Here is a 23611-nt window from a genome sequence, read left to right as displayed (position 1 = left end):
CAGCTCAGAGACGGGTGGGGTGCGTTCGGAGTCTGGTGGGCCCATCGCAGGCTCCATATGCCAGGCGGAGGGAAGGGAAACCGAGGTGCCAAGTAGGGGAGATCTCGCGCCTGCTTAGTCAGGCATGCCACCCATTCATGCCAGTTGCGTGGGAAGAGCGGCTGCGCGTTCAGGCTCTGTTTGTGGGCTCCCCACAGGCGCCTGACTGGCCACTGGGAGAACAGGACGATGGGCCCTGGGGGCTCTTCTTACATTTTAGCAGGTGTGCAGGAGAGGGGGGTCTAGCAGGTGCAGCTTGCCACATGACGCAGGTCAGAAAAAGAGGATTTAGAGGTGGCATGAATAAAGACTTGGCAGCTGGACTGCCCTTCTTCTCACCCACCCTGGCAAGCCTCCCGCGCCTTTAAGGGCTGCTCGACGGGCAGCGCATCAACAGGTGTGGCTCCCCATCGCACACACAATAGAGAGAGGCCTTACCGGTTGGATCTCTGCCTGTTCCTCCTTTTGTCAGAGGCCCAGAAGCCTCATCTTCTGCAACCACCTTTGGCCACTCCTGCCAGCAGGAACGGCCACAAGTCCAGAAAAGACATTTGAGCAACCCTTCGCTTTGGGGGACAATGGAGGGTGGAGGAGATGCTCCGGTATCTTCTACTTGGGCCGCCCACCCAGCCTATATCTGCACGGTCTACTCAGTCTTCATCTGCTTTCCCACTGCCCCTTCCCTAAAACATGCTTAGAGCCAGGATAATGGAGCTCAGACTTTGCCAGCATATGGTGCCCTCCAGTCCAGCTGTTTTGAACAACAACTCCCATCAGCCCCCAGCCACTTTCTTGAGCTCCCATCCCCACCTGCTTTCAAAGTTCAAGCAAATATTCTGGGCCTGAGGTGTAGATATATATATATATAGATACACACACACACACACACACACACACACACACACACAGAGTATAAGAAAGTCGAAGCAACACTCTTGTTCAGGGCCGGATTTAGGTTTGATGAGGCCCTCAGCTACTGAAGGTAATGGGGCCCTTTATATGTTCAGCTGTCCTTTGTCAACAACAAATTGTCACTGTTTTTTATGTTGAATTTATGCTATATGGTAATTTATGGACCTAATAGGTATCTAAAGCCATTTGCACATAACAAAATATGTATTTTATCAAAGTAATTGTTGAACTGAAATACAATTTTAGGGAGCAGGCGGGGCCCATTACTTACATCATAGGAGCCTACACAACACAAAACACTGTTGCTGTATGTAGGTTTAATTTTATTTATTTTTTATCTTATATTTTGGAAATGTACATCCAGTTTTTTTCTCCTTTCAATTTTTTGGGGGCCCCCAAGAGAGTGGGGCCCTAAGCTATAGCTTGTTCAGCTTACACGTAAATCCGGTACTGCTCTTGTTGATGACAAGGCAACCGTGGTCAGTCCCCCTCCAGCTGCAAATCAAAACATAACAACCTTATAAATCCAGCTGCATCCATAATATTTTTGAAGAGGCACTAAACGAGACGACTTCCTTTCTTTTTCCTTTTTCTTGTTCTTGCAAGCATTACTGGGTGAGCAGAATACGCTTAATCATTTTGTTCCTGCAAAGTAGTTTCGGGCTCCGGTTTCTGATGCGTGGGGCCTTGGCTGTGTCTTATGGGGTGGACCTAAAATTCGTCTTGGTTCACTCACTAGCAACCTTTCCAAGAGTTAATTATTAGGTGCCCTAGACAGTGAAACACACTCTCCTTCCCAGTGACTGATTTCTCTCTCTCTCTCTCTCTCTCTCTCTCTCTCTCTCTCTCTCTCTGTCGCTAAGGAAATGAAGTCGGATGCCTGGACATGCCAACTTCTTCCACTGCAAGTCTGGGCCTATCCCTTCATCTGGACTGGACCTTGACGTCAGGTGGTGAAATCCGCCTTCACCCCTCTTCTGGAGATTCCCCAGCGTGTCTGAGCATCGGAAGCAAAATCTGGGACAGTGAAAGTGACTCATCCTGGCTAGGAAGGCAGGTGGACTTAGCCCCAGGCGACATTGTCTGAGGCCACTTACAAAAGCTCAAGCTCATGTTGCCTGCCTCCTGCCTCTCCCCCCGCAAAACGCTTTTTAAAATAAATGAACAGCAAGCATGGTTGTTTTGACTTTCGTTGCTGCTGCTTCCATTCGAATCTGGCACTGGAATTATTTTGGCTGGGTTTGGGGGAGTCAGGATTCCTGGGTTCTCTCTCTCTGTTCTGCTCTTGGATGGAAGGGAGCAGATTTCTACCTTATAAAACCCCTGCCTGGCCACAATGGTGTAGTTGTAGTTTGAGGGCTGGATTCCAGGGAAAACTCGGAGACCTGGGTTCAAATCCCTGCTGCACTGAGGTTTCTTTTTACAATCAAGAGCATATAAATTTTGTGAAATAAATAAATAAAAGTGCAAAGGCATTCCTCAAACACTCAGAGGCCTTGCAGAGACACCTGGCAGGGCTTTCTGGTGTAGCAGTTGCAGCGTAGAACTGGACTTGGGTTTGAAGCCCAGCTCAGGGCTTGTCCACACTCCTGCTTGTCCAAGTGTCCCTATTTTCCAGGGACAGTCCCAGATTTACAGAAGCCATCCCGGTTAGGCACATACCTCCACATGTGGTGGGAGTGTCCCAAAATCCAACTATTCTGGACAACAGCCATACAAGAAATATGTAAAATAACTAAGCAAGTAATAGACATCACCCCAGAATTGGCCCTACTAAACATCTTCCAAGACAACAATGCCCATTTACACCACAAAGAACTCATAACCCACCTGCTCTCAGCAGCCAGAAACACCATAACCAGACACTGGAGAGACCTGTCAGGAGTAAGCATGGACCAATGGTACCAAATAGTATGGGAAACAGCCCTACTAGAAAAATTAACTAATAAACTGAAACTGACACGGGGACAAACAGAAGAAGACGCCTTCACCCCGGTATGGCTCCCATTTATCACATACACAGCCCAACAGGACAATGACAATAATCCACCAACAGCATACAAATCAATATGGCTAACCTGATCCAAAACACCCACCCACCTCACTCACACACGAAAACAAAGATCACCACAGCCAATCACAAGCAAACAATCACACCCTAGGCCAACCCCAACCTCTCTCACCACCAAAGGAACACAAGTGAACAACACAAGCAACGCTGACACCAAACTCTACATACATTAAACATAATAGAAACACCGCCACCCGACCCCACCCCCATCCATCTTCCCTCTCTCCACCCCCCCTTTCTTTTTTCTTTCTTTTTTCTTCTCCCCCTAATGCCTCAACAAATGAAACGGATTTGTAAAAATGTTACATGAAAAAAAACAAAAAACGAGGCACTACACTTCTGTAAAACAAGAAAATCCTTAATAAAATATTTAAAAAAAAAAAAAAAAAGAAGCCATCCCGGTTTCTGATTTGATCTCGGAATGTCCCGCTTTTCCTTAGGGGTAAAGGTAAAGGGACCCCTGACCATTAGGTCCAGTCGTGTCCGACTCTGGGGTTGTGGCGCTCATCTCGCTTTATTGGCCAGGAGAGCTGGCGTACAGCTTCCGGGTCATGTGGCCAGCATGACTAAGCCGCTTCTGGCGAACCAGAGCAGCGCATGGAAACACTGTTTACCTTCCCGCCGGAGTGATACCTGTTTATCTACTTGCACTTTGACGGGCTTTCGAACTGCTAGGTTGGCAGGAGCAGGGACCGAGCAATGGGAGCTCACCCCGTCGCGGGGATTCGAACCGCCGACCTTCTGATCGGCAAGTCCTAGGCTCTGTGGTTTAACCCACAGTGCCACCCGTGTCCCTTGGAGGACATGGTAGGAGGTCCCTATTATCATCAGCAAATTGTTGGAGGGTATGGAATAGGACACCCCTATTTTCACCAGATAACCTTTTATTTTCATCAGATAATTGTTGGGGTGCCCTTATTTTCACTGGATAAATGTTGGAGGGTATGCTAGAAAGCATCAGTCAAGTTTTCCGCTTGTCCGGTTTCTAGGCAGGGGTCTGAGTGGTTTTTGCCCTTGCTTTCTCTGGGAAAACCTGCTCTTTAGCAATAAATGTCAGTCTGGAGAAAACCCAATTGATGTTTGCTCTGATTCAGTGGTCAAGATCAGATTTCCCTGGTATGAATGAAATGAAATTTATTACGGTCAGAGACCAGCTTGAGAAACACAAATGGAACTACAATCCCAATAGCAAAACAAACATTTAAAACAATATACAACAATAGATTTTAAGTTTAAAAGTGTGATAGGCATATAAACACATAAAAACTTTAAAATAGACTACCTTAGAAAAATTTCCCTGGTAGAAAGCGGCAAGGTAAAGGCATGGCATGGCCGTGGGTCAGCCACCGAGTCTCTCTGCCAAACCTGAGGCTGAACCAAGCCCAGGGAAGGAGCACAGCTCACTGGTATGAGACATATGCTTGGCATGCAAAAAGTCCCAGGTGGATGTTGTTGTTAAAAAATTTATACCGCCCTATAGCCGCAGGTCTCAGGGCGGTTCATAGAATAAAATCATAATATAAAAACACAAAATACATAATCAAATCAAAAACAACCCAATAATCCCCCCTCACTATCTCTAGGTAGGAGTGGGAATCTCACATCTGAAACCCTAGAGCCGGGGTCAGCAAACTTTTTCAGCAGGGGGCCGGTCCACTGTCCCTCAGACCTTGTGGAGGGCCGGATTATATTTTGGAAGAAAAAAAAAGAACGAATTCCTATGCCCCACAAATAACCCAGAGGTGCATTTTAAATAAAAGCACTCATTCTACTAATGTAAAAACACCAGGCAGGCCCCACAAATAACCCAGAGGTGCATTTTAAATAAGAGGACACATTCTACTCATGTAAAAACATGCTAATTCCCAGACCGTCTGCAGGCCGGATTGAGAAGGCGATTGGGCCGGATCCGGCCCCCGGGCCTTAGTTTGCCTACCCGTGCCCTAGAGCCAGTCAGTGTTGATGGTAAACCCAGTGAGATAGACCAACTGTCTGACTTAGACTAAACCTGTTCTAAGCCGACCTCAGAGACTGTTCTGAGGATGAAGAGGGTGGATGGGGAGAACCCAGCGCACTGCCCTGAGCTCCTTGGAGGAATAAGAGTCGATTACAATGTGCCTGACAACAGTTCTGGGGCAATTCTTTACCCACCATATTTCTCGTTTGTTGCTAGACTTCCTGGTAACCGCAATAGGTGCAGAAATCCCAGGGGAGCAGAAAAGACTATTTATGTATGCAACCACGGCTACGTGGATGTTATTGGTCCAGAGATGGAAAGAAGATAAAGTCCCTGCCAGAGAAGAATGGCAGATCAAAGACTTCCGGGTTGGCGCCTCCGGCAATGGCGGAGCTCCTCCGTTCGGGAGGAACTTGCTCCGTGAAAAACAGGGTCTGACCGCCACGGCGAAGGTGGAGACCCATTGAAATCACAAGCGGGAGAAGCTTGTGAACCTGGGATTCAGCTGGCACCTTCTGCGCCTCCTCTACTCGCGGGAAAACCCTGTTTTGGGGATCTGGAGCGACGTGAGGTGAGTGGCGCGGTGCTTTGAATCGACTGCTTTTTTCACGGAGTGAAGCCGCATTGCTGTTGCCGGAGAGCGCTGACTTTTTCCTGTGGACAATTGGATTTTAAACAACTACTCGTGAGTAAATCGGAAAATTGGATTTTTAAATACTTTAATTTGGCACTGAAGCGGGAGGTCATAAACAGGAAGTCCGCCTTCCGTTTTTGTAAATAGACTGAAGCAAAGACGTTACAAGTTAAAGTCTTTGAAAGCTTTTGGCAAAGGATTAAATTTCCATCGGTTTAAAATACAAACCCCCCTTGGAAGCAGGAGAAGAGGGTTTCTCTTTTTGTAATCTATAAAAGTAATAAATATTATTAAAAAAAAAAAAAGAATGGCAGATCAAATCGATGGATTATGCCAAAATGACCAAAATGACTGGAAGAGACAGAAATCTGGAAGACCAAAATTTTAATAAGGAATGAGGGGAAATTATAACCTATCTTAAAAAACCATTGTAAACAGTTAAAATCGTTAGTAGGCTTGGAATAGCACTTTAGCTTAATGGTGAATTTTGGACACAATGGAGATGTAAAAGATTTGGATTATCACAAAGATGCAGGAGGAAATGATTAACAATAAGGCCCACAAAGGGGAGGGGGAAAGTTCTTTGGAATCTTGTTTTTATGCTGTATGTTTGATATGTGACTGTAAAATTTTAACCTGAAAAACCAAATAAATAAATTTCTATTTCTCGTTTGCTTGTTTGTTTATACTGTTCTTTGTTGGGGGGTGGGGTGCTGACTTTATGCCCCTTCTAATTCTTGGATCTGGCAAGTGTTAACTTCTAAGCAAATTCCTGGAATACCCAGGCTAGCTTTCTGGTGAGGTAATGGCCCATGAAGGTAAAAAAGGAAGTGGTTCAGCGCCAGGGGACAAATGGGTGGTCCTCCCTCCTCCCTCAACTCACCAGTAGTTAGAAAGAGAAAGGCCAAAGTGGTTAATTGAGGTGTGTAATCTAGAAGCTGGAGGAGGAAGAAGGCTGAAGCCTGTGAGACAGAGACATGCCTCATTTCTGCTTGCAGCCAAGGCTGCGGCCATGACTCTTGGGGTGTTGGTGCTTTGAACCCCTCCATCGTAGGCTCAGGTTGTATGTGTGTGTAAATAAACTATTAAATTGTGGGTGGACATAGCAGACGACACAGAGATTTCTCCAAGTAGTTCTTTATAAGTAAGCTGGAACTGAACTGAACAGCAAACAGCTCAGCCAGCCAGCTTTTATAGGCAGCCAACTGTCAACATTGTAACAACAACAACCAGGGTTTCCCGCCTAAATTAACTGACGTGGACCTGAGTGAAAACCATATACACAATACCCCTGGTGGCCAGGGTGAGAACTTCAGTACATAACATAAACCATATCTCATAAAGATGCCACAGTCTCCGCCGTGCCTCGTTTCAAAGGAAACACAAACTCTGGTTAAGCGCTTCAACAAATAACTGGTCAAACTTGGGGATCCCTGGATGCGGGCAGCCATGCAAGGTTCAAACTAGCAGTTAGCTGGGACAGCGAGAGGGGGGAAACTTTATTTGGAGTTTTGGTTTTCATTGTTGTTGCAGAAAAGCCACAGCTGGCCTTCACCATGCCAGCCTCAAATCAGGCAGAGGGTCTTCTCGGTAGTGGCACCCGCCCTGTGGAACGCCCTCCCATCAGCTGTCAAGGCAATAAGCAACTATCTTACTTTTAAAAGACATCTGTTTAGGGAAGCTTTTAATGTTTAATGCTGTATAGTGTTTTTAATATTCTGTTGGGAGCCGCCCAGAGTGGCTGAGGAAACCCAGCCAGATGGGCGGGGTATAAATAAATTATTATTGTTATTATTAAATCAAAAGTAACATGACAGATGCTATCAAGTGACTGGCAGAGAAATGATTACTGTATTAAGGAGAACTTACATTTTGCAGCATGAAATACAAACTGTTAATATATATATATATATATTTTATATATTTTCCTGGAACAATTTTTTAATATGTGGATTTGGTTTCTGTCTTCCTCTGCCAGCTTTTCTCCTGTAAAATGGGTATTTTGTGGGGCTCATGATCGTTCCTTAGATTTCCAAGAGTTCCCCAGGGTCCAAAAAGGCTGGGGATCAGGGCGTTGATGGGGACGGTCAGTTTGGTGTTGCCAAGGGCCTAGTTCTCACTGAGGTAGCAATTCCTTGTGGCTTGGCTGTACCCCTTACGGCAACAGGTGGGGGTTACAGGCGTTGGAACGCTCTTCCATTTTGAAGGGGAAAACATCCTACACACAGACAATTAGATTTCAGGGGGGAAGGCATGCAAAGATAATTTTTTTGTAAGATGAAGCATTTCAAACACCCCATTTACAGTCTCAAGCGGTACCGCCCAGACGCAGGATTTTTAACACCTCCATGGAAAGCTGGTGGCAGTTATGGTGGTACAGGCGATTATAGCAATTTTTCTGGTAACAGTGTTTGCTGGTGGGGGTGGTGGGGCCCAGTTGTGTGCAGGATCATGACTGTGTGCCAAGCAGAAAATCAAGATTGCAAAACCCCCAAGCCCACTTCCTAAAACACACATCTCTCATATTAAAACAGTTTTGATTAATAACATAAGCAGGAGCCGCAGGCTTTCCAAGTAATTCTGTATTGTTTTAAAGGAGGAAATAATCTCAACTATTTTATAGATAAACAAGCCACTAAAATGTCCTTGCTCCTTAGCTGGAATGTTGCATGTCTACTAAAAATAGGTCCTTCCTTTTACCAGAATGAATCATTACATATTTTGGAGGGGGGAAATGGCCTTGTATAAGGAAACATAAATACAGCTCATCAGAAAGGCAGGTTAAACTGAGATATCTCCCCTCACAGTCCTACAGTTCCAAGAGAAGAGAGACTGATGATTCAACTGCTCTGGGAATTGTAGATCTATGAGGGGAATAGGGGTCCCCTAACAACTCTCAGCAGTGTTATCAAACTATAATTCCCAGGGTTCTTTCAGGGGGAAGGCGTGCAGTGTAGATGGGGCCCTGGTCAGAATCGGAGTTGTGTCCTCAATCTTTCCCAGCATCAGGATCTTTTCCAGGGAGTCTTCTCTTCTCATGAGGTGGCCAAAGTATTGGAGCCTCAGCTTAAGAATCTGTCCTTCCAGTGCGCACTCAGGGCTGATTTCCTTCAGAATGGAGAGGTTTGATCTTCTTGCAGTCCATGGGACTCTCAAGAATCTCCTCCAGCACCATAATTCAAAAGCATCAATTCTTTGGCGATCAGCCTTCTTTATGGTCCAGCTCTCACTTCCATACATCACTACTGCAAAAACCATGGCTTTAACTATACGGACATTTGTTGGCAAGGTGATGTCTCTGCTTTTTAAGATGCTTCCTAAGTTTGCTATTACTACAACCCAATTCTTCAGATTCACTTACGGCATCGTGAAATGAGGGGTCGGTCGAGTTTATTTGAAAGGGAGTCCAATTAAATGCAATAGAACGTTTTTGTTGTTTCACAGTCTGGTTTTTGTTTTGGGGTTTTGTTGAATTTCTCTCATTTCAGTGTAAAAGCCACATCAAAATCTTTTATGCAATACTGTATTGGAAAGCTCTCCCCCTAGGGATGCTTGCCTGGCGCCAGCACTGACAACTTTTCAGTGCCAGGCAAAAACTGTTCTTTAAAATTCTCCCAAGTATTTGGGCAATAATTTTGTTCCGATCTAGGAGTTACAATCCTGATTATTGTATAAAATACAATATTGTATATATTGTATAAAATGCAAAATACTTTTTAAGGCACCTCTAGGCCATCACTATTTCTGGACGGGATTCAGTCACATACCATCATATTCAGGCGGCGCACTTAAAAAAGGGGCTTGAGAGGTCTCGTGCAACGAATCTGCTTCTTTAGAAGACTGGACTCTTTGCAAGAAAATGGTGGGGAAACCCACGGGAAAGTGTGGGACACTTCCTTTGACGCAAGATCACACCTTCCTGCAAACAAACGAAAGTGGATGCTCGTGTCTAATCTACCTGCAAACAAATCAGGATGAATACTAAATGAATAGCTTGTCCGGAAGCAGCCTGAGTGTAAAGTATTGCTTCAATGGATAATGTTTGCTATGTGTGGTATGTTTTGCATATTCCTTTTTAAAAAAAAAAAAGTCACTTCAAGTCTTCCTTGATTGTCGGAAGTGATAAATAAATTGAATTAATTGTAATCATAAGCAAAGCTGCTCTCTTCCCAGGGCTTCATTTGAGCTGGAACTCATGTAGCGGTTGAAAGCATGTGTGCTGAGCCAGGTTTCCTCTGTTTGCCTAAGGCAACATACTCTTTGGACTCCTGCAGTCTGGTGGGTTCCCCGCCTCGTCTACTCTGTAACTTATTATTGATGCAATAAGAGTGCATTAGTGGGAGATTTTTACTGGCTCATGTACACACTATTTCACTTTATGAGTTGTTCTGTGATGCCTCCCCAATGCTATTAAATTGTTGCGCTCGTTCGCTCTGCTTTAGCACATCCAAAGTGGTAAACACACACACAAACAAAAACCAAGGAACATTTGAAGTATAATAAGTTACGGGATTTCAGCAGGAAGTTACCTTTTTGAGGTTCTCTACAATATCCTTTTCAAGGTTCAGTGGTCAGAACGGTGCACACACCGTTCCTAGGGTAGTTGCACCAATAGCTCTGTATTGCTATGATCACAATTATTATTATTATTTATTAAATTTATATACTGCCTTTCTCAGGGCAGTTCACAAGAATAAAAAAATACAAAAGCACAAATAAATAGAAAAACAAAACAAAACACCCCCCCCCCCAACATTTAAAGGACCGTAGAATATTAATCAGCCCAAGGCCTGGTTAAAGAGGAATATTATTTTGCATGGCGCTTAAAGTTGTATAATGAAGTGCCAGATGAATCTCTCTGGGGAGAGCATTCCACGGACGGGGAGCCACTACAGAGAAGGCCCTGTTCTCGTGTTGCCACCCTCTGGACCTCACGTGAAGGAGACACGAGGAAGGGCCTCAAAGGATGTATGTGGAATCCTAGAAAATTTATATGGGGAGAGGTGGTTCTTGAGGTATTGTAGTCTTGAGCCATTTAGGGCTTTGTAAGTCAAAAGCAGCCCTTTGAACTGGGCCTGGAAACTGATTGGCAGCCAGTGCAGTCGGACTAAGATCAGTGTAATAGGCTCAGACCGTCTTGCCTTGATGAACAACTTGGCCACTGAATTCTACATCAGCTGAAGTTTGTGGGGTGCCTGGACTCCCCTTCTAATTCCTGGGTGCCAGACATTTAATTTAGCATGTTAAAATACAAGTCAGGAGCCAGCCTGGTGATGGCCTACTAAATAGGAGCCATTAGCTGGGACAAAGCTCTGTGCCACAGGGCGAACGGGTGGTGCCCCCCCCCCATGGTCAGTTAGTTAGAAAGACAAAGGGAGAGTTTTAGGATAGAGCTTTTGCAATGATGTTGCAGTCCATAAAAATCAGCAAGCTGGAGGGAGGGCCAGAGCCACGTTTCAAAGCATGTTTCGGCTGTGGCTATGGGAAAAGCAAGGCCCTTTTGGGATGGCAGTGCTCTGACTCGCTCCATTGCAGGCGAAAGATTCCATCAAAGGTGTCTCCGAAAAATTTTACACATCACTTGGCAAGACAGGTGAACTAGTATCAGTGTACTGGAAGAAGCAAAGATCTCCAGTGTTGAAGCAATGATTCTTCAACATCAACTTCGTTGGAGTGGTCATGTTGTGCCATAGCTGTCAACCTTCCCTTTTTTTGCGGGAAATTCCCTTTTCCCAGCGCCGTTTCCCGCTGCTATCCTGGATTGTTAGATATCCCATAGACTGTCCCTGGGACAGGTGAGGCTGCTGATCCCTTATTTTCGAGGCTGCTGATCCCTTATTTTCAAATCTGAAAGTTGACAGCTATGTGTTGCGCGGATGCCTGATGATCGTCTTCCAAAGCGACTACTCTATTCCGAACTTAAAAATGGAAAGTGTAATGCTGGTGGTCAACAAGAGGTTTTAAGACTGTCTCAAGGCAAATCTCAAAAAAGTAGTATAAACACTGACAACTAGGAAACACTGGCCTGTGAGCGCTCCAGTTGGAGAACAGCCTTCACCAAAGGTGTCATAGGCTTTGAAGATGCTCGAACTCAGGATGTAAGAGAGAAACGTACTAAGACGAAGGCACGCTTGGCAAATCCAGACCATGATCAACTCCCGCCCAGAAACCAATGTCCCACTGTGGAAGGACGTGTGGATCCAGAATTGGCCTCCACAGTCACTTACGGACTCATTGTTAAAACAGTATTTATGGAAGACAATCTTACTTGGCTACAAGTGATCGCCAAAGAAGAAGAAGAAAGAAGTGTGTGTGTGTGTGTGTAAATAAGCCATATATCAGGGGTCAGCAAGGTTTACCTCACCGGTAAGGTTCACTCCAGCTGATTTCTGGCGTCTGTGTCTGCGCAGACGCTATTTCCGAAGCCGTGGAAGCAAGTCCCCACGCTGCACTGTGCCAGTATAGCACAGCGTGCAGGGACTTGCTGAGCAGGCAGCTCAGTTTGGGGCCGCTTGTGGCCCATGGGCTTTAGGTTGCTGACCCCTGCCATATATCATAAATAAACCACTGTGCCTCATTTCCAAAGGAAACAGTGGTGTAAGGGACAGGAACCCTCAGAATCTCAGCACCGCTGTGGAGATTGGGTTGGCAGACTATATAATATCCACTGAAGTTTCATCTTTAAGTACCGTATTTTTCGCCCTATAGGACGCACTTTTTCCCCTCCAAAAATGAAGGGGAAATGTGTGTGCGTCCTATGGGGCGAATGCAGGCTTTCGCTGAAGCCTGGAGAGCGAGAGGGGTCGGTGCACCGACCCCTCTCGCTCTCCAGGCTTCAGGAAGCTCTGCGCAACCCTCAGGAGACCGGCTCCGAGGGTTGCACAGAGCTGCCTGCAGTCCCGGACTCAGCGCAGCTCTGCGCGGCCATCGGGAGCGGGGCGCGAAGTCCCGCCCGGCTCCTGATGGCCGCGCAGAGGTGCCTGCAGTCCCGGGCTCAGCGCACTTCTCCCCATCGCCAGCCCCACAAGCTCGGGGGACAGCGGGGAGGCGGAGTGCGCCTTCCCGCTGTTCCCTGACCTGGTTCTTCCAGCCCCGCACCTGGGAGAGGAAATAATTTTTTTTTCTTTATTTCCCCCCAAAAAAACTAGGTGCGTCCTATGGGCCAGTGCGTCCTATGGGGCGCAAAATACGGTAGATGAAATTAAAGTTTCCTCTTTAACCATACTACAGTGGTACCTTGGGTTACAGACGCTTCAGGTTACAGACTCCGCTAACCCAGAAATAGTACCTCAGGTTAAGAACTTTGCTTCAGGATGAGAACAGAAATCGCGTGTCAGCAGGAGGCCCCATTAGCTAAAGTGGTACCTCAGGTTAAGAACAGTTTCAGGTTAAGAACGGACCTCCAGAACGAATTCAGTTCTTAACCAGAGGTACCACTGTATTTACAGTTTTCAGAAGGGGTGGAACTTTCACAGATTGTGTTTTTGGCAACAAACCCTCCTTATGCATTCTTGATGGCTCAGTGTTGCCACCTTGTGTCCATGCTGCAACATGGCGGTTTGGTTGCCCCTCACTTGGCGATATCAAGGGACACATTCCTAGCTCGCATTCAGACAAAGTCTGTTCTGAAATGCTCATTCCCACGGACAACTAAGAGCTCCCCTTTCTCCCACACTTCTGCCACTCCCATGTTAAATTAGGCCACGGCCTACAATTAATGACAGAGTGCAAGTCAATGCCATTTTATTTGTTCTCTCCTATTCTGCTCTTGTACCTCATCTGTTTTGCTTTCTGCTAAACCTCTTGCATGAGGGATAGAGAACATGTGGCCCCAGCTAATGGTCAGAAATGATGGGAGTTGGGAGTCCAGTGATGTCTGGATGACCACAAGTCATTGTTGTCCCCCCAATCTTAAAGATTGTCATGAGGGCTGGATACTAACCCTCAGGTTAAGCAAGCTGCAAAATGGGAACCTGCCTCAACAGTGGCTCAGAATGTGTGGACAAATAATTGAAAAGGGATCATGCTGCTTCAACTATTTTATTTGTGGCATGAAACTTGGGAGACAACAGGTAAGTTTGCTAGATGGTCAAGGATGATGGCAGCTGAAGTCCAACATCTAGACCACAGGTAGGGTACCTATGGCCCTCCACTAGCCATGCTGGCTGGGGCTGATGGCAGTTGGAGTCCCAACAGTATCTGCAGAGACACAGGTTTGTCCCCTCACAATGATCTTCTTAAAGCATCACCGTTATTATTGTTATTGTAATTATTATTATTTGATAAGAAATACTTCCCACTGCACCACAGAGTCCCCTCATGAGCTTTTTGCAGACATCACCATCGTATTATAATCATTTGTTTAATAAAAGGCCCCTGCTTGTAACAGGCTTAGAGTCTAAATTAGACAATTCTAGACACAAGTATGGAGGAGCAGGGAGGGCAAAGACCAATAAATACATTTGTCATCTTACAGTACTGAGAATTTCCTAAAAAACACACACACCTTTCTCTGAAACAGGCAGAACATTTACCAGTGAAGAAAAGTTGACTTAACGCCAGCCTGGGTTCCAGCCCCAATGTATACATTTCAAATATCTCCTCCCACAAGATGGCCACCTTGTCTCCTGGTCGGAGTGTCCGTTTTGCCATCCAAAAATCTCCTTGCCTTCCAAACCTCCCCCTTTCCCAAGAGCCCCAGCAGGAAGTTGGAGGTGGAACATAGAACCGAGGCTTGAAGGTCTGGCCAGTCCACCTGCTGACCAGAAAATAAATGTCGGGCTGAATGAAAAAAGGCTTGAAGACACCTTAACGAGTTTTGGTTTTTGGGATGCCTAAATGGGGGAAAAACAACAGCCACAGAGGACACGACTAAGATGGCAACCAAACCACCCATCTCCTCACACCTGTGCTACCTCCCATCTCCTAGCAACCAATCTGCCAATCTCCTCCCTTTCAAGCCACAAGCCCTAGCAACTGAGTGGCTGGTCCCTGACTCCTTAGCAACCAAAGTTCTGAAAACACCCAAGCTGCCTGTTTCCTCACTTCTTAGCAACCAACTGTGATCAATGGGACTCCCCAAAACTCATCTGCACCTCTTTCAAATTGGACTTCCCTTCCCTTGAGAAGTTCCTTATCTCACACAGCTTACCCGATAAAGAAACGCTGATGTTTTTGCTCACCCAACCCTGAAGCTGTTGGGCCTTCTCCCTCCGCCAGCTGCCATATTTGTGGGCTGCCCTTCCTCAGTCAAATCTCTCGGCCTCCGATTCCACTCATCATCGACCCAACCACCATTCTTTGGCTACCATGGAAACTGGCCGCTTATAACGAGGGCACAGCCAATCTTTACCATTCCCTTCTGACAACCAGTGATTTACTAAGATATCTGCTGTCTTAAATTATCTGGATAACAACCCAGGATTCCTCATCTCAGCCTTTCTTTAGCAGAATAAGTGAACAAAATAATCAACTTCATTGAGAACTAATTTTGCTTTCCTTCTGCTTCTTTGAGAACCTGAATTGTAACTTCCTGAATCACCATCCAATTCACCTTTCCGTAGCAACTGATCGCCCATGGTAACCAAACTACCCAGCTCCGTTGCCCTGGTAACAGATGCATCGCCCTAGAATACCCTTCCAGGAATGGGATCGGCTCTGGTAAGCAAAGTATTAGTGTTGGGAACCCCACTCCCCTAACCCATTTCTACCCCAACAATAAATTGCCCTCAGCAAAGAGCCCACGGCCAACCTCTGCCTGGTGGTCAATAAACGCTCTGTGGTAAAATCACCAGTTCTTCGGTCACCATGGCGACCGAGCAACCAGTCCCCCATCACCCGTTCTTTCCTCCCAAGGACCGATGTCCTCTTGGCGATCAAATCCTGTGGCCACATGCATTAATCATCTCGCTTTCCAGAAACCGGTTGCCACCAGTATCGTTGTGTCTCATACGGACCAGACGCCCACCCTTTATTCAACGCCCCACTGCCACCCCATAATCCTCATGGAGCGTGGGTCAATCCGAGGGGAAGACGGCAGGGGCAGCATGGAGGGCATGAGGGAAGGCCCAGCTAATGTTGGCGACCTCTGCGGAGACAGGGTTTGTTCCGAGTCCCCATCGCTCGGGCTGGGGCTGGGCAGGCGAGCGAAGGCCGTCCAGATTCCACGAGGTCGCGGTTTGTCTCCTGGGGCAGGCGCCGGGTCGCCGTGCACGCGCTGGTGGCGGATGAGCGTGGAGGAGCGGCCAAAGCTCTTGCCACAGCGGGCGCAGCGGTAGGGCCGGGCCCCCGTGTGCGCCCTCTGGTGGACGGTGAGGTAGGAGCTGTCGCCATAGCGCTTGCCGCAGACGTTGCACTTGAAGGGTTTCTCGCCTGAGTGGATGATCTGGTGGCGGATGAGGTGGGAGCTCTCAGAGAAGGACTTGTCGCACTGCGTGCAGCGGTAGAGCTTGACGCCCGTGTGCGTGCGCTCGTGGCGCACCAAGTCCGAACGCTGAGAGAAGCTCTTGGCGCACGACCGGCAGCCGAATGGCCTCTCCCCCGTGTGCACCCGCTGGTGGCGGATCAGGTGAGAGCTCAGGGTGAAGCTCTTCCCGCAGTCCGTGCAGTCAAAGAAGCGGGTGGGAGGGGCTGCCACGCGGCGGTAGCTGCGGCGACAGGGGCGGCTACCCCAGGGGCGCCTCCCTCGGCCGGATTTGGCCCCTCTCGCCTTGGTGCTGCCGCCCCCCTCCCCGCCGCTGCTGCTGCCGCCCCCCTGCAGGACTTCACAGGCCTCCTCCCAGCCCAGGACCGGGGCGGAAACCACGGGGGGGTCCTCGGAGTTGGGGTCCTCCGGCGCAACCGGGGTTTCTTCCTCTTCCCAGTCCTCATTCTCACTGGTTGTTCCCTCATCTGGCGAGAGAGTTGAGAAAAGAGAACAAAAGAGTTGTGATTTTAAAACTTTTTATTTGTGGTTTCTGCATTTATTTACTTATTTTTAAAATCCATTTTATATTGCCACAGGCAATAGAAACAGAAACAGAGAGATGATGCTAGGCAAAGACCAGGGGGGCGTGAGGAGCGCCTTCCACAACAACTGCAGCACCATAATTGAAAATGGCCCCCCACCTTGCTAGCCCCCCACCCATCAACTGCCCTGGAAACAAACAGGGCTTTCCTGCTTTTTCTCGCAAGAGGACAGCGGCCAAAATGGCCGCCGCATTTTGTTTTCTTTTTAAAAAATATTTATATTGGCAACTTCAACATAACAACTTATCAAAACATAACATATTCATTATTTCCCCCCCTTTTTCCCCACCCCCAAACCCTCCCTCCCCTCCCCCAGAGACTTCCCTCAGCTCCTGATTTCTCAACACATATTATTCTCTGCATGTTATAAAATTATACAAATCCTTACATTATCTATCTACCATGTTATCAATCAATAAATTGGTGTATGTTTATTCAAAACCTGCCAAGGAGTCCAATTCATTTTGTTGTGTTTTTAAGTAATTTGTATAAAGTTCCCATTCCTCCTTGAAATAACAGTTGTCCCTGTCTCGCAATTTGTGTGTCAATTTAGCTAGTTCTGCATAATTCATCAGTTTCTCTTGCCACTGTTCTTTTGTCGGGATTTCCTCATTCTGCCATCCAATGGCCACCGCGTTTTCATGCAATTTCGGGCTGTGCTTTTTTCGAGCACGATGCCCCGAAAGCACGCGTTTTGGGTGGTGTGTCTGAAAAAAAGCGCTTTTGTGGGGACACGATCTCACATGGGTCATGTGACACATGGGGGAGTGAAGACCCAGAAAACAATGTCCTGGATTTGGGCTACAGGTAGGTAGCTGTGTTGGTCTGCCGTAGTCGAAACAAAATAAAATAATTTAAAATAATTTAAAAATTCCTTCCAGTAGCACCTTAGAGACCAACTAAGTTAGTTATTGGTATGAGCTTTCGTGTGCATGCACACTTCTTCAGATACACTAAAACAGTAGTCACCAGACCCTTATATATAGTGAGAGGGTGGGGAGGGTTATTATTCAGAAGGATGGTGGGAATGGGTGATTGGCTGATAGGTGTGGATTTGGGCATCACTGTGTTGGAAGATATGTGCCAGTCCAGGAACATACAGAGCTGCCTTGCCCTGTGTCTGACCGTTGGGTCTTCCTAGCTCAGTAATGTCCACAATGATTGGCAGCAGCTCTCCAGGAATTCAAGCAGGGGTCTGTCTCTGCCCTACCTAGCAAATGAACCTGGGACTTTGTGCACGCAGAGTAGGCGCGTCAACCACTGAGCTGCCACCCTGCTTCCTCACCTGCCTGGGCCTCTGAACTCACAAGGCTTCAGGATGCTAAGTTAAGGCAAAAGCCGAGCACTCTGCTGCTCTTCCCAAATTTGAACCACTTACTGTATTTTTTGCTCCATAAGACACACTTTTTTCCTCCTAAAAAGTAAGGGGAGATGTCTGTACATCTTATGGAGCAAATGTGTGATCGATCGCTGGCTGCCTTTCAGGCCCCAGCCCCTTGACCAGGTCTCCATAGTTGAATGTTCTGCAGACGGAGGCTGTTTGTTTCCCCAGCGACATGTGACTGGCTGATTTGATTATCTGTCTGGAACCTTTCCTTTCCTTTCCTTTCCTTTCCTTTCCTTTCCTTTCCTTTCCTTTCCTTTCCTTTCCTTTCCTAAAGAAGCTGCAGAAATGTGAGTTGAACCCCATAAAAACAGGATTTTTCCCCTTTGCAAAGTAGGCTCAACAACTTTGAGCTGATCCTCAAAAAAGGGGCTTTTCCCCTTTGCAAAAGAAGCTGCACAACTTTGAGCTGATCCCCCCAAAAATGGGGCTTTCCCCCTTTTCTCCTCTAAAAACTAGGTGCATCTTATAGTCAGGTGCGTCTTATGGAGCGAAAAATATGGTACATCCAAGTGATACCACAATACCATGATCCCCGCAGAACCTTCCCAGAGGCTTCTGGCCCCTTCTAGTCTTGCTCCCTCGTTCTGTGACAGTTTTGCCACTCTCTCACCTGTGTGGGCATCCCTTGTGCTTTCCCTTTCCTCTGGCCTTCGCTCCAGGTCCTGGTTCAGGACTCGCGGCTCATCCCTTTGCTCCATCCAGGAGATCATGTTGGGTTTAACAATGGGGAATCCTGCCCACAACAGGGGGGGAGAAAACAACAGCAGCAGACGGTGAAATCTGAACACTGCAGTCCCGTCGGGTCTCTTCCAAGCATCTCAAATTGAAACAGGAGGCAGAGAATGGATAGATCAGTGGTCCCCCCAAAAACATTTTCCCCACGGGCCACTTGAAAATTGCGGAGGGTCTTAATGATTTTCCTGCCCATCACAGCAATTGTAATGCATTGCACTGGAGGCTGCGGAAGTTTTAATTGTGTTTTTATTGCCTCTTTCATTTCTCATATATTGCATCTGACTGTATTTCAATTTGGATTGCGCAGATTGCAAGGCGAACAGCAAGAATAAATAATAAGATGCAATATAGAGAAATGAAAGAAGCAATAAAAATACAATTAAAAAGCAGTATGAATATTTCATGGGCCGGGCCCCCCCCCCCCCCATTTTATAGCCGCTGCTCCCGAGGGTTCTCCACAGACACGGCGGACCAACTGGACGATGCCTGTGGGCCACTGTAGGTCTGGAAATCCTTGGGGCAGATAGTTATCCCAACCTAAGAGGGCAGCTCTCTTCTTCTTTTTAGTAAGCAAAAGTGATTTTTAGAAAGGAATTCAGTGAAGCTTGTCAGACAGAACCATTTCCCATCTCCTCCCCACACCTGGTGTTCAGGGGAGAGCATTCTCCCCCCACCAAAAAACACCAAGCCAATTTGTGGGGATGCAAGGGGCATATAGAAGGCAAGCACAGTTTGCTTTCCCTGGTTTGCTTTCTTCTTTCTACTTTGGGCAAAAAGTAGGGTCCCTTCCAACTCTACAATTCTATGATTCCTATGGTCTTGGAGTCTGTAAAAAGAAGAAGAAGAAGAGGAAGAAGAAGAAAGTTATTCCATTCTTCATTTTAACATACAGTGGTACCTCGTGTTAAGTACCGTCCCCCTTACGAACGCTTCGGGTTACGTGCTCAACTAAACCGGAAGTAGATGCCCCTTGTTGCGAACTTTGTCCCGGGATGCAAGTGGAAGTCATGCGCGAGCGGCGCAGCGGGAGGCGCCATTAGCGAAAGCGCACCTCATGTTACGAGCAGTTTCCAGTTACGAACGGATGTCCGGAACGGATTAAGTACATAACACGAGGTACCACTGTATATTTTGATATGAAACAGAATGTTACATTAGGTAACATTTGGGGCACTCCTCATCCCCCTCTCTCTAACCTACATCACAGGGTTGTTGCGAGGAAAAATGCACGTCACAAAATGCAGTTCCCCCGCTTGCACCAGGAACTGGTCCATTGAATTCATCCTGCCATCTCATTCTCGTAGAATCATAGAATTTTAAGAGCTGGAAGAGCCCACAAGGGTCATGTAGCTCAACCCCGTGCAATGCAGGAATCATTTTGCCCAACATGGGGCTCGAACCCACAACTCTGAGATTAAGCTCCTCCCTAACCCCCGCACTCTTTATTCTGCTTTCTCTGAACGGCCAAAAAGAAAAGTTGCACATTCAGAACTGAGGTATACAGATCCAGATTCCTGGTCTATACAACACAAATAATGCTATTTATTAAAAGACAAAGAAAGAGGGGGGGGGAGTGAGGGAGTTGCACTGTATGTAGAGATCCCAGGTTCAGTTCTGGGCATCTTCAGCTGGAAAAGAATCACCTAGTACAGGTGTCTTAGCTGGTGATGGGGAAGACTTCTCTCTGCCTGAAACCCTGGAGTACAACCTCCAATCAGCAGAGACAATAGTTCGCTAGATCAACCAATGGTCTGCCTCGACAGAAGACAGCTCCGTATATTCACATACTTTCTTGCTGCCCATTGATGCTCAGTGAATCCAACACTTCCCTCCCTCACCCATGTAGTTCAAGATGATAACACATTTTATTAAAAACGTGCATACAAAATAAAACTTGCAGTCATTTATAACAAGTGTTTCTTCTGAATGACAAGTCCCTGTTTCAATTAAGGGCAAAATCCCCACTGTTCTAAATTGTATGCAAACACGATCCAAATGTAATAAATGCAGTATGAAATAGAAATGTTCACTTCATTGAACCATAGGATTGAAGAGTTGGGAGGGACCCTGAGAGTCATCTAGACTAACCCCCCTGCAATGCAGGAATCACTGCGAAAGCATCCATGACAGAAGGATCAAAGACAGAAAAAGCAGAATGGGAAGAGAAAGAGGGGAACTGACAGAAAAGTGGGGAAGGAGAAAGAGAAAAAAGATAAGAGGAGATTTGGGATCCAATTCCTGCTTGGCTAGAAAGCTCACTGCGTGGCCTGGGGCCAGCCACAGCCTTTCAGCCTAATCTACCTCACAGGGTTGTTGTTTGATTATAATGTGTGTGTGCATGCATGTGCTTGTTCATGCAGGGGAACGGGCTCCTCCTGCCACCCTGTGCATCTTGAGGGAAAGGCAAGACAAAACTGCAAGGGAATAGTGAAATAACCCCTCTAAGAACAGGGTGTTGGGGCAGGGCTGTGGCTACGGGAAGGGAGGGGAGCCTAGCCAGTTTGGGTTTTTTTGCCGAGGCGGGGGGGGAAGCCTCCAGAGGAGCACCATCGAGGCTCCCAGGGGTGTGCCAAACTGAGTCTTGCCAAAGAAAGCCTAGTTTGTGTGCGTGGAGGGGGGCGCAACCGACGTTTTACCCACCCCAACATCCGCGTGCCAATTTCATGGAAACATTCGCCGTGGATAACTGGCAGAGACTTTCAGAAATCAGGAGGTGGACAGGATTGGGTGAGAATGAAGGGATACCTGGATATATATGGAAAGGCGGTGAGGGGGAACCAGCCAGAGAAGGAGAAGGAGCTCCCTTCCTTCCCCACTGGTACCAACCTCCGATGGCCATTGTCTCCGCAACAGCAGGTTGCGCCAGCCCTGATGCCCCTCTTGGGGACGGTGCGGGGTGGTCGTGCCAGGCTGCGCTCTGCCGGACTACGCGGGCATAAGCGTCTGAGGATCTTCTCCACACCCCTCACCTCCCCCCAAACCCGGGTGGGGTTTATTCCCCAGCCGCCTCTTCCCTCCCGTGGCCAGGATCCTGCTCCTGTCCGCTGGCCACCCGCACCTCTCCGCGCCCAGGGAAACGCACTCACCCAGCGCGCTCCACCTCCGGGGCGCACGGCGGGCGCCGATCCCCTGCGCGCTTTCTCCCGGGAGGATGGGGCTGTGCGCTGGGGGGCGGGGAGTGGAAGGGGGGCGCGACCTCGGGGGCCCAGCCCCTTTCTCCACCCCCTAAGCCGGGGGCAGGAGAAGCGCACAGCCGGGCGCGCGTGTGCGTCTGGGTTGCCTGCAGGAAGTTGCCGCCGCCATGTACCGTCCCTCCAGCTCTCCAGGGTCGCTGCGCTCCCGCTTCTCTCTAGGATGCGGAGGAAATCGCAGCTCGGTGCCTTTAACTCCTCGCGCAGGCGGCTTCCCCGTCCCAAACTCTTCTGTCTCTGATGCTGAGCATTGCGAGTCTTCAGCTTTCTTTCAAAAGTCTCGCATGCACGCGCTATTCTGGGATGGGTGCTCCCCACGGCTCCGCTTTGCATGAGAACCCTTGCCGATTTATTCTTCGTATTAACTTTACTAAGGTTTATTCTTCTCCCTTCTACGATTGGATTGAAGACTTCTATAAACGCGCAACATAGGAACAAGGTGCCTACAAACGCAGACTTGCCATGGACAGATTCAATGATATGTGGAATCCGTTCTTACAAATAATGTAATATGTTAAGATCTGGTGAAGTACAATAAAAACCTTGTAAAGTAAAAAAAGAAAAATAAGATTTATTCTTCATATTAATGAGCTGTTCGAGAGTGGAACGGCCTGCCCCTGGAGGTTAATAATAATAATAATAATATTTATACTGTATCCCGCCCATCTGGCTGGGTTTCCCCAGCCACTCTGGATGGCTTACAGCATACAGTATATAAAACATTGTAACATACCCAGCATTTAAAACTTCCTGATACAGGGCTGCCTTCAGATGTCTTCTAAAAGTTACAGTTACAGGTAGGTAGCCGTGTTGGTCTGCCATAGTCGAAACAAAATAAAATAAATAAAATAAAACTTTAAAATCTGAAGAAGTGTTCATGCACATGAAAGCTCATACCAATAACAAACTTAGTTGGTCTCTAAGGTGCTACTGGAAGGAATTTTTTATTTATTTTATTTTTCATTTTGTTTCTAAAAGTTATGTACCATAGTTCTTGACATCTGAAGAGAGGGTGTTCCACAGGGAGGGCGCAACTACCAAGAAGGTTGTGGACTCTCCTTCCTGGGCGGTTTTTAAACAGAGGTTGGATGGCTATCTGTCATGGATGCTTCAGTTGAGATTCCTGCATTGCAGAGGGTTGGACTAGATGACCCTGAGGGTCCCTTCCAACCCTATAATTCTATGATTCTACGATTCTAACATAGCACCACCAGAGTGCTGTGGGGCTTTGTGGGGCAACTAACTGCATTGCAAGCTGAATTGATGGTACCTCGTTCCCGTTGGAAGCATTGGCGTTTAAGTCCTCATGACTAACACGTCCCCTGGATTTTAACTGAAGCTAAGGTTTCTGCATTCGAAAGTTTCTGCATTCGAAGCCCATGGATATAGATATATGGGTGTATGAGCTCCAGCATCGCAATGGTTCTCCAACATCTAAGTCTCATCTTAGAACAGGCAGAGCTGGAGAAATGGACATCACGGCTGATTATTGCAATGCATGCTATGCTGGGCTGCCTTTGAAAGATATTTAGAACTTCAGCTGGTCCAAAATGTTGCAGCTAGGCTGTTGACCAGAGTCAATCAGGGGAAGGACCTAAATCCCTTATTGCAAATGTTCACTGGTTCTAGCTAATTACTAGGCCTAGTTCAAAGCCCTAAATGGCTTGGGATTGGCGTA

General features: G+C 47.2%; 1 protein-coding gene and 1 long non-coding RNA gene across 4 annotated transcripts; one reads left to right on the top strand and one right to left on the bottom strand.

The window, feature by feature from the left end:
• The first annotated feature begins 156 nt into the window (after window positions 1-156).
• LOC308461158 lies at window positions 157-2164 on the top strand. Of its 3 annotated transcripts, none has more exons than XR_013978819.1 (2): window positions 157-262; window positions 1815-2164. It is a non-coding gene; the product is annotated as an uncharacterized lncRNA (long non-coding RNA). The 3 variants fall into 3 exon arrangements; XR_013978820.1 differs by lacking the exon at window positions 157-262 and adding an exon at window positions 966-1021; XR_013978821.1 differs by lacking the exon at window positions 157-262 and adding an exon at window positions 1220-1566.
• An 11792-nt stretch (window positions 2165-13956) lies between these two features.
• LOC308461771 (uncharacterized protein) lies at window positions 13957-21786 on the bottom strand. The gene is made up of 3 exons (XM_080978918.1): window positions 21488-21786; window positions 18618-18824; window positions 13957-16503 (listed from the first exon to the last, which is right to left on the bottom strand). Exons 1-3 carry the CDS (start codon window positions 21579-21581, stop codon window positions 15584-15586), a joined length of 1221 nt encoding a protein of 406 aa, XP_080835044.1. The 5' UTR covers window positions 21582-21786; the 3' UTR covers window positions 13957-15583.
• Between the last annotated feature and the right edge of the window lie 1825 nt (window positions 21787-23611).

Source organism: Podarcis pityusensis (assembly GCF_964106645.2).
Source record: "Podarcis pityusensis genome assembly, chromosome: 13".
Lineage (NCBI taxonomy): Eukaryota > Metazoa > Chordata > Lepidosauria > Squamata > Lacertidae > Podarcis > Podarcis pityusensis.
Note: the sequence above shows the minus strand (reverse complement) of the source record. Positions and strands in the feature narration are given on the sequence as shown.

Excerpts from the sequence above, each read along its gene's own strand:
- LOC308461771 (XM_080978918.1), bottom strand. The coding sequence starts at position 21,581 with ATGGCCATCGGAGGTTGGTACCAGTGGGGAAGGAAGGGAGCTCCTTCT. Across the intron at positions 18,825-21,487 it reads GCCTTTCCATATATATCCAG|ATGCTTGGAAGAGACCCGAC; the intron begins GTATCCCTTCAT and ends TTTCAATTTGAG. Across the intron at positions 16,504-18,617 it reads CACAAGGGATGCCCACACAG|ATGAGGGAACAACCAGTGAG; the intron begins GTGAGAGAGTGG and ends CTCTCTCGCCAG.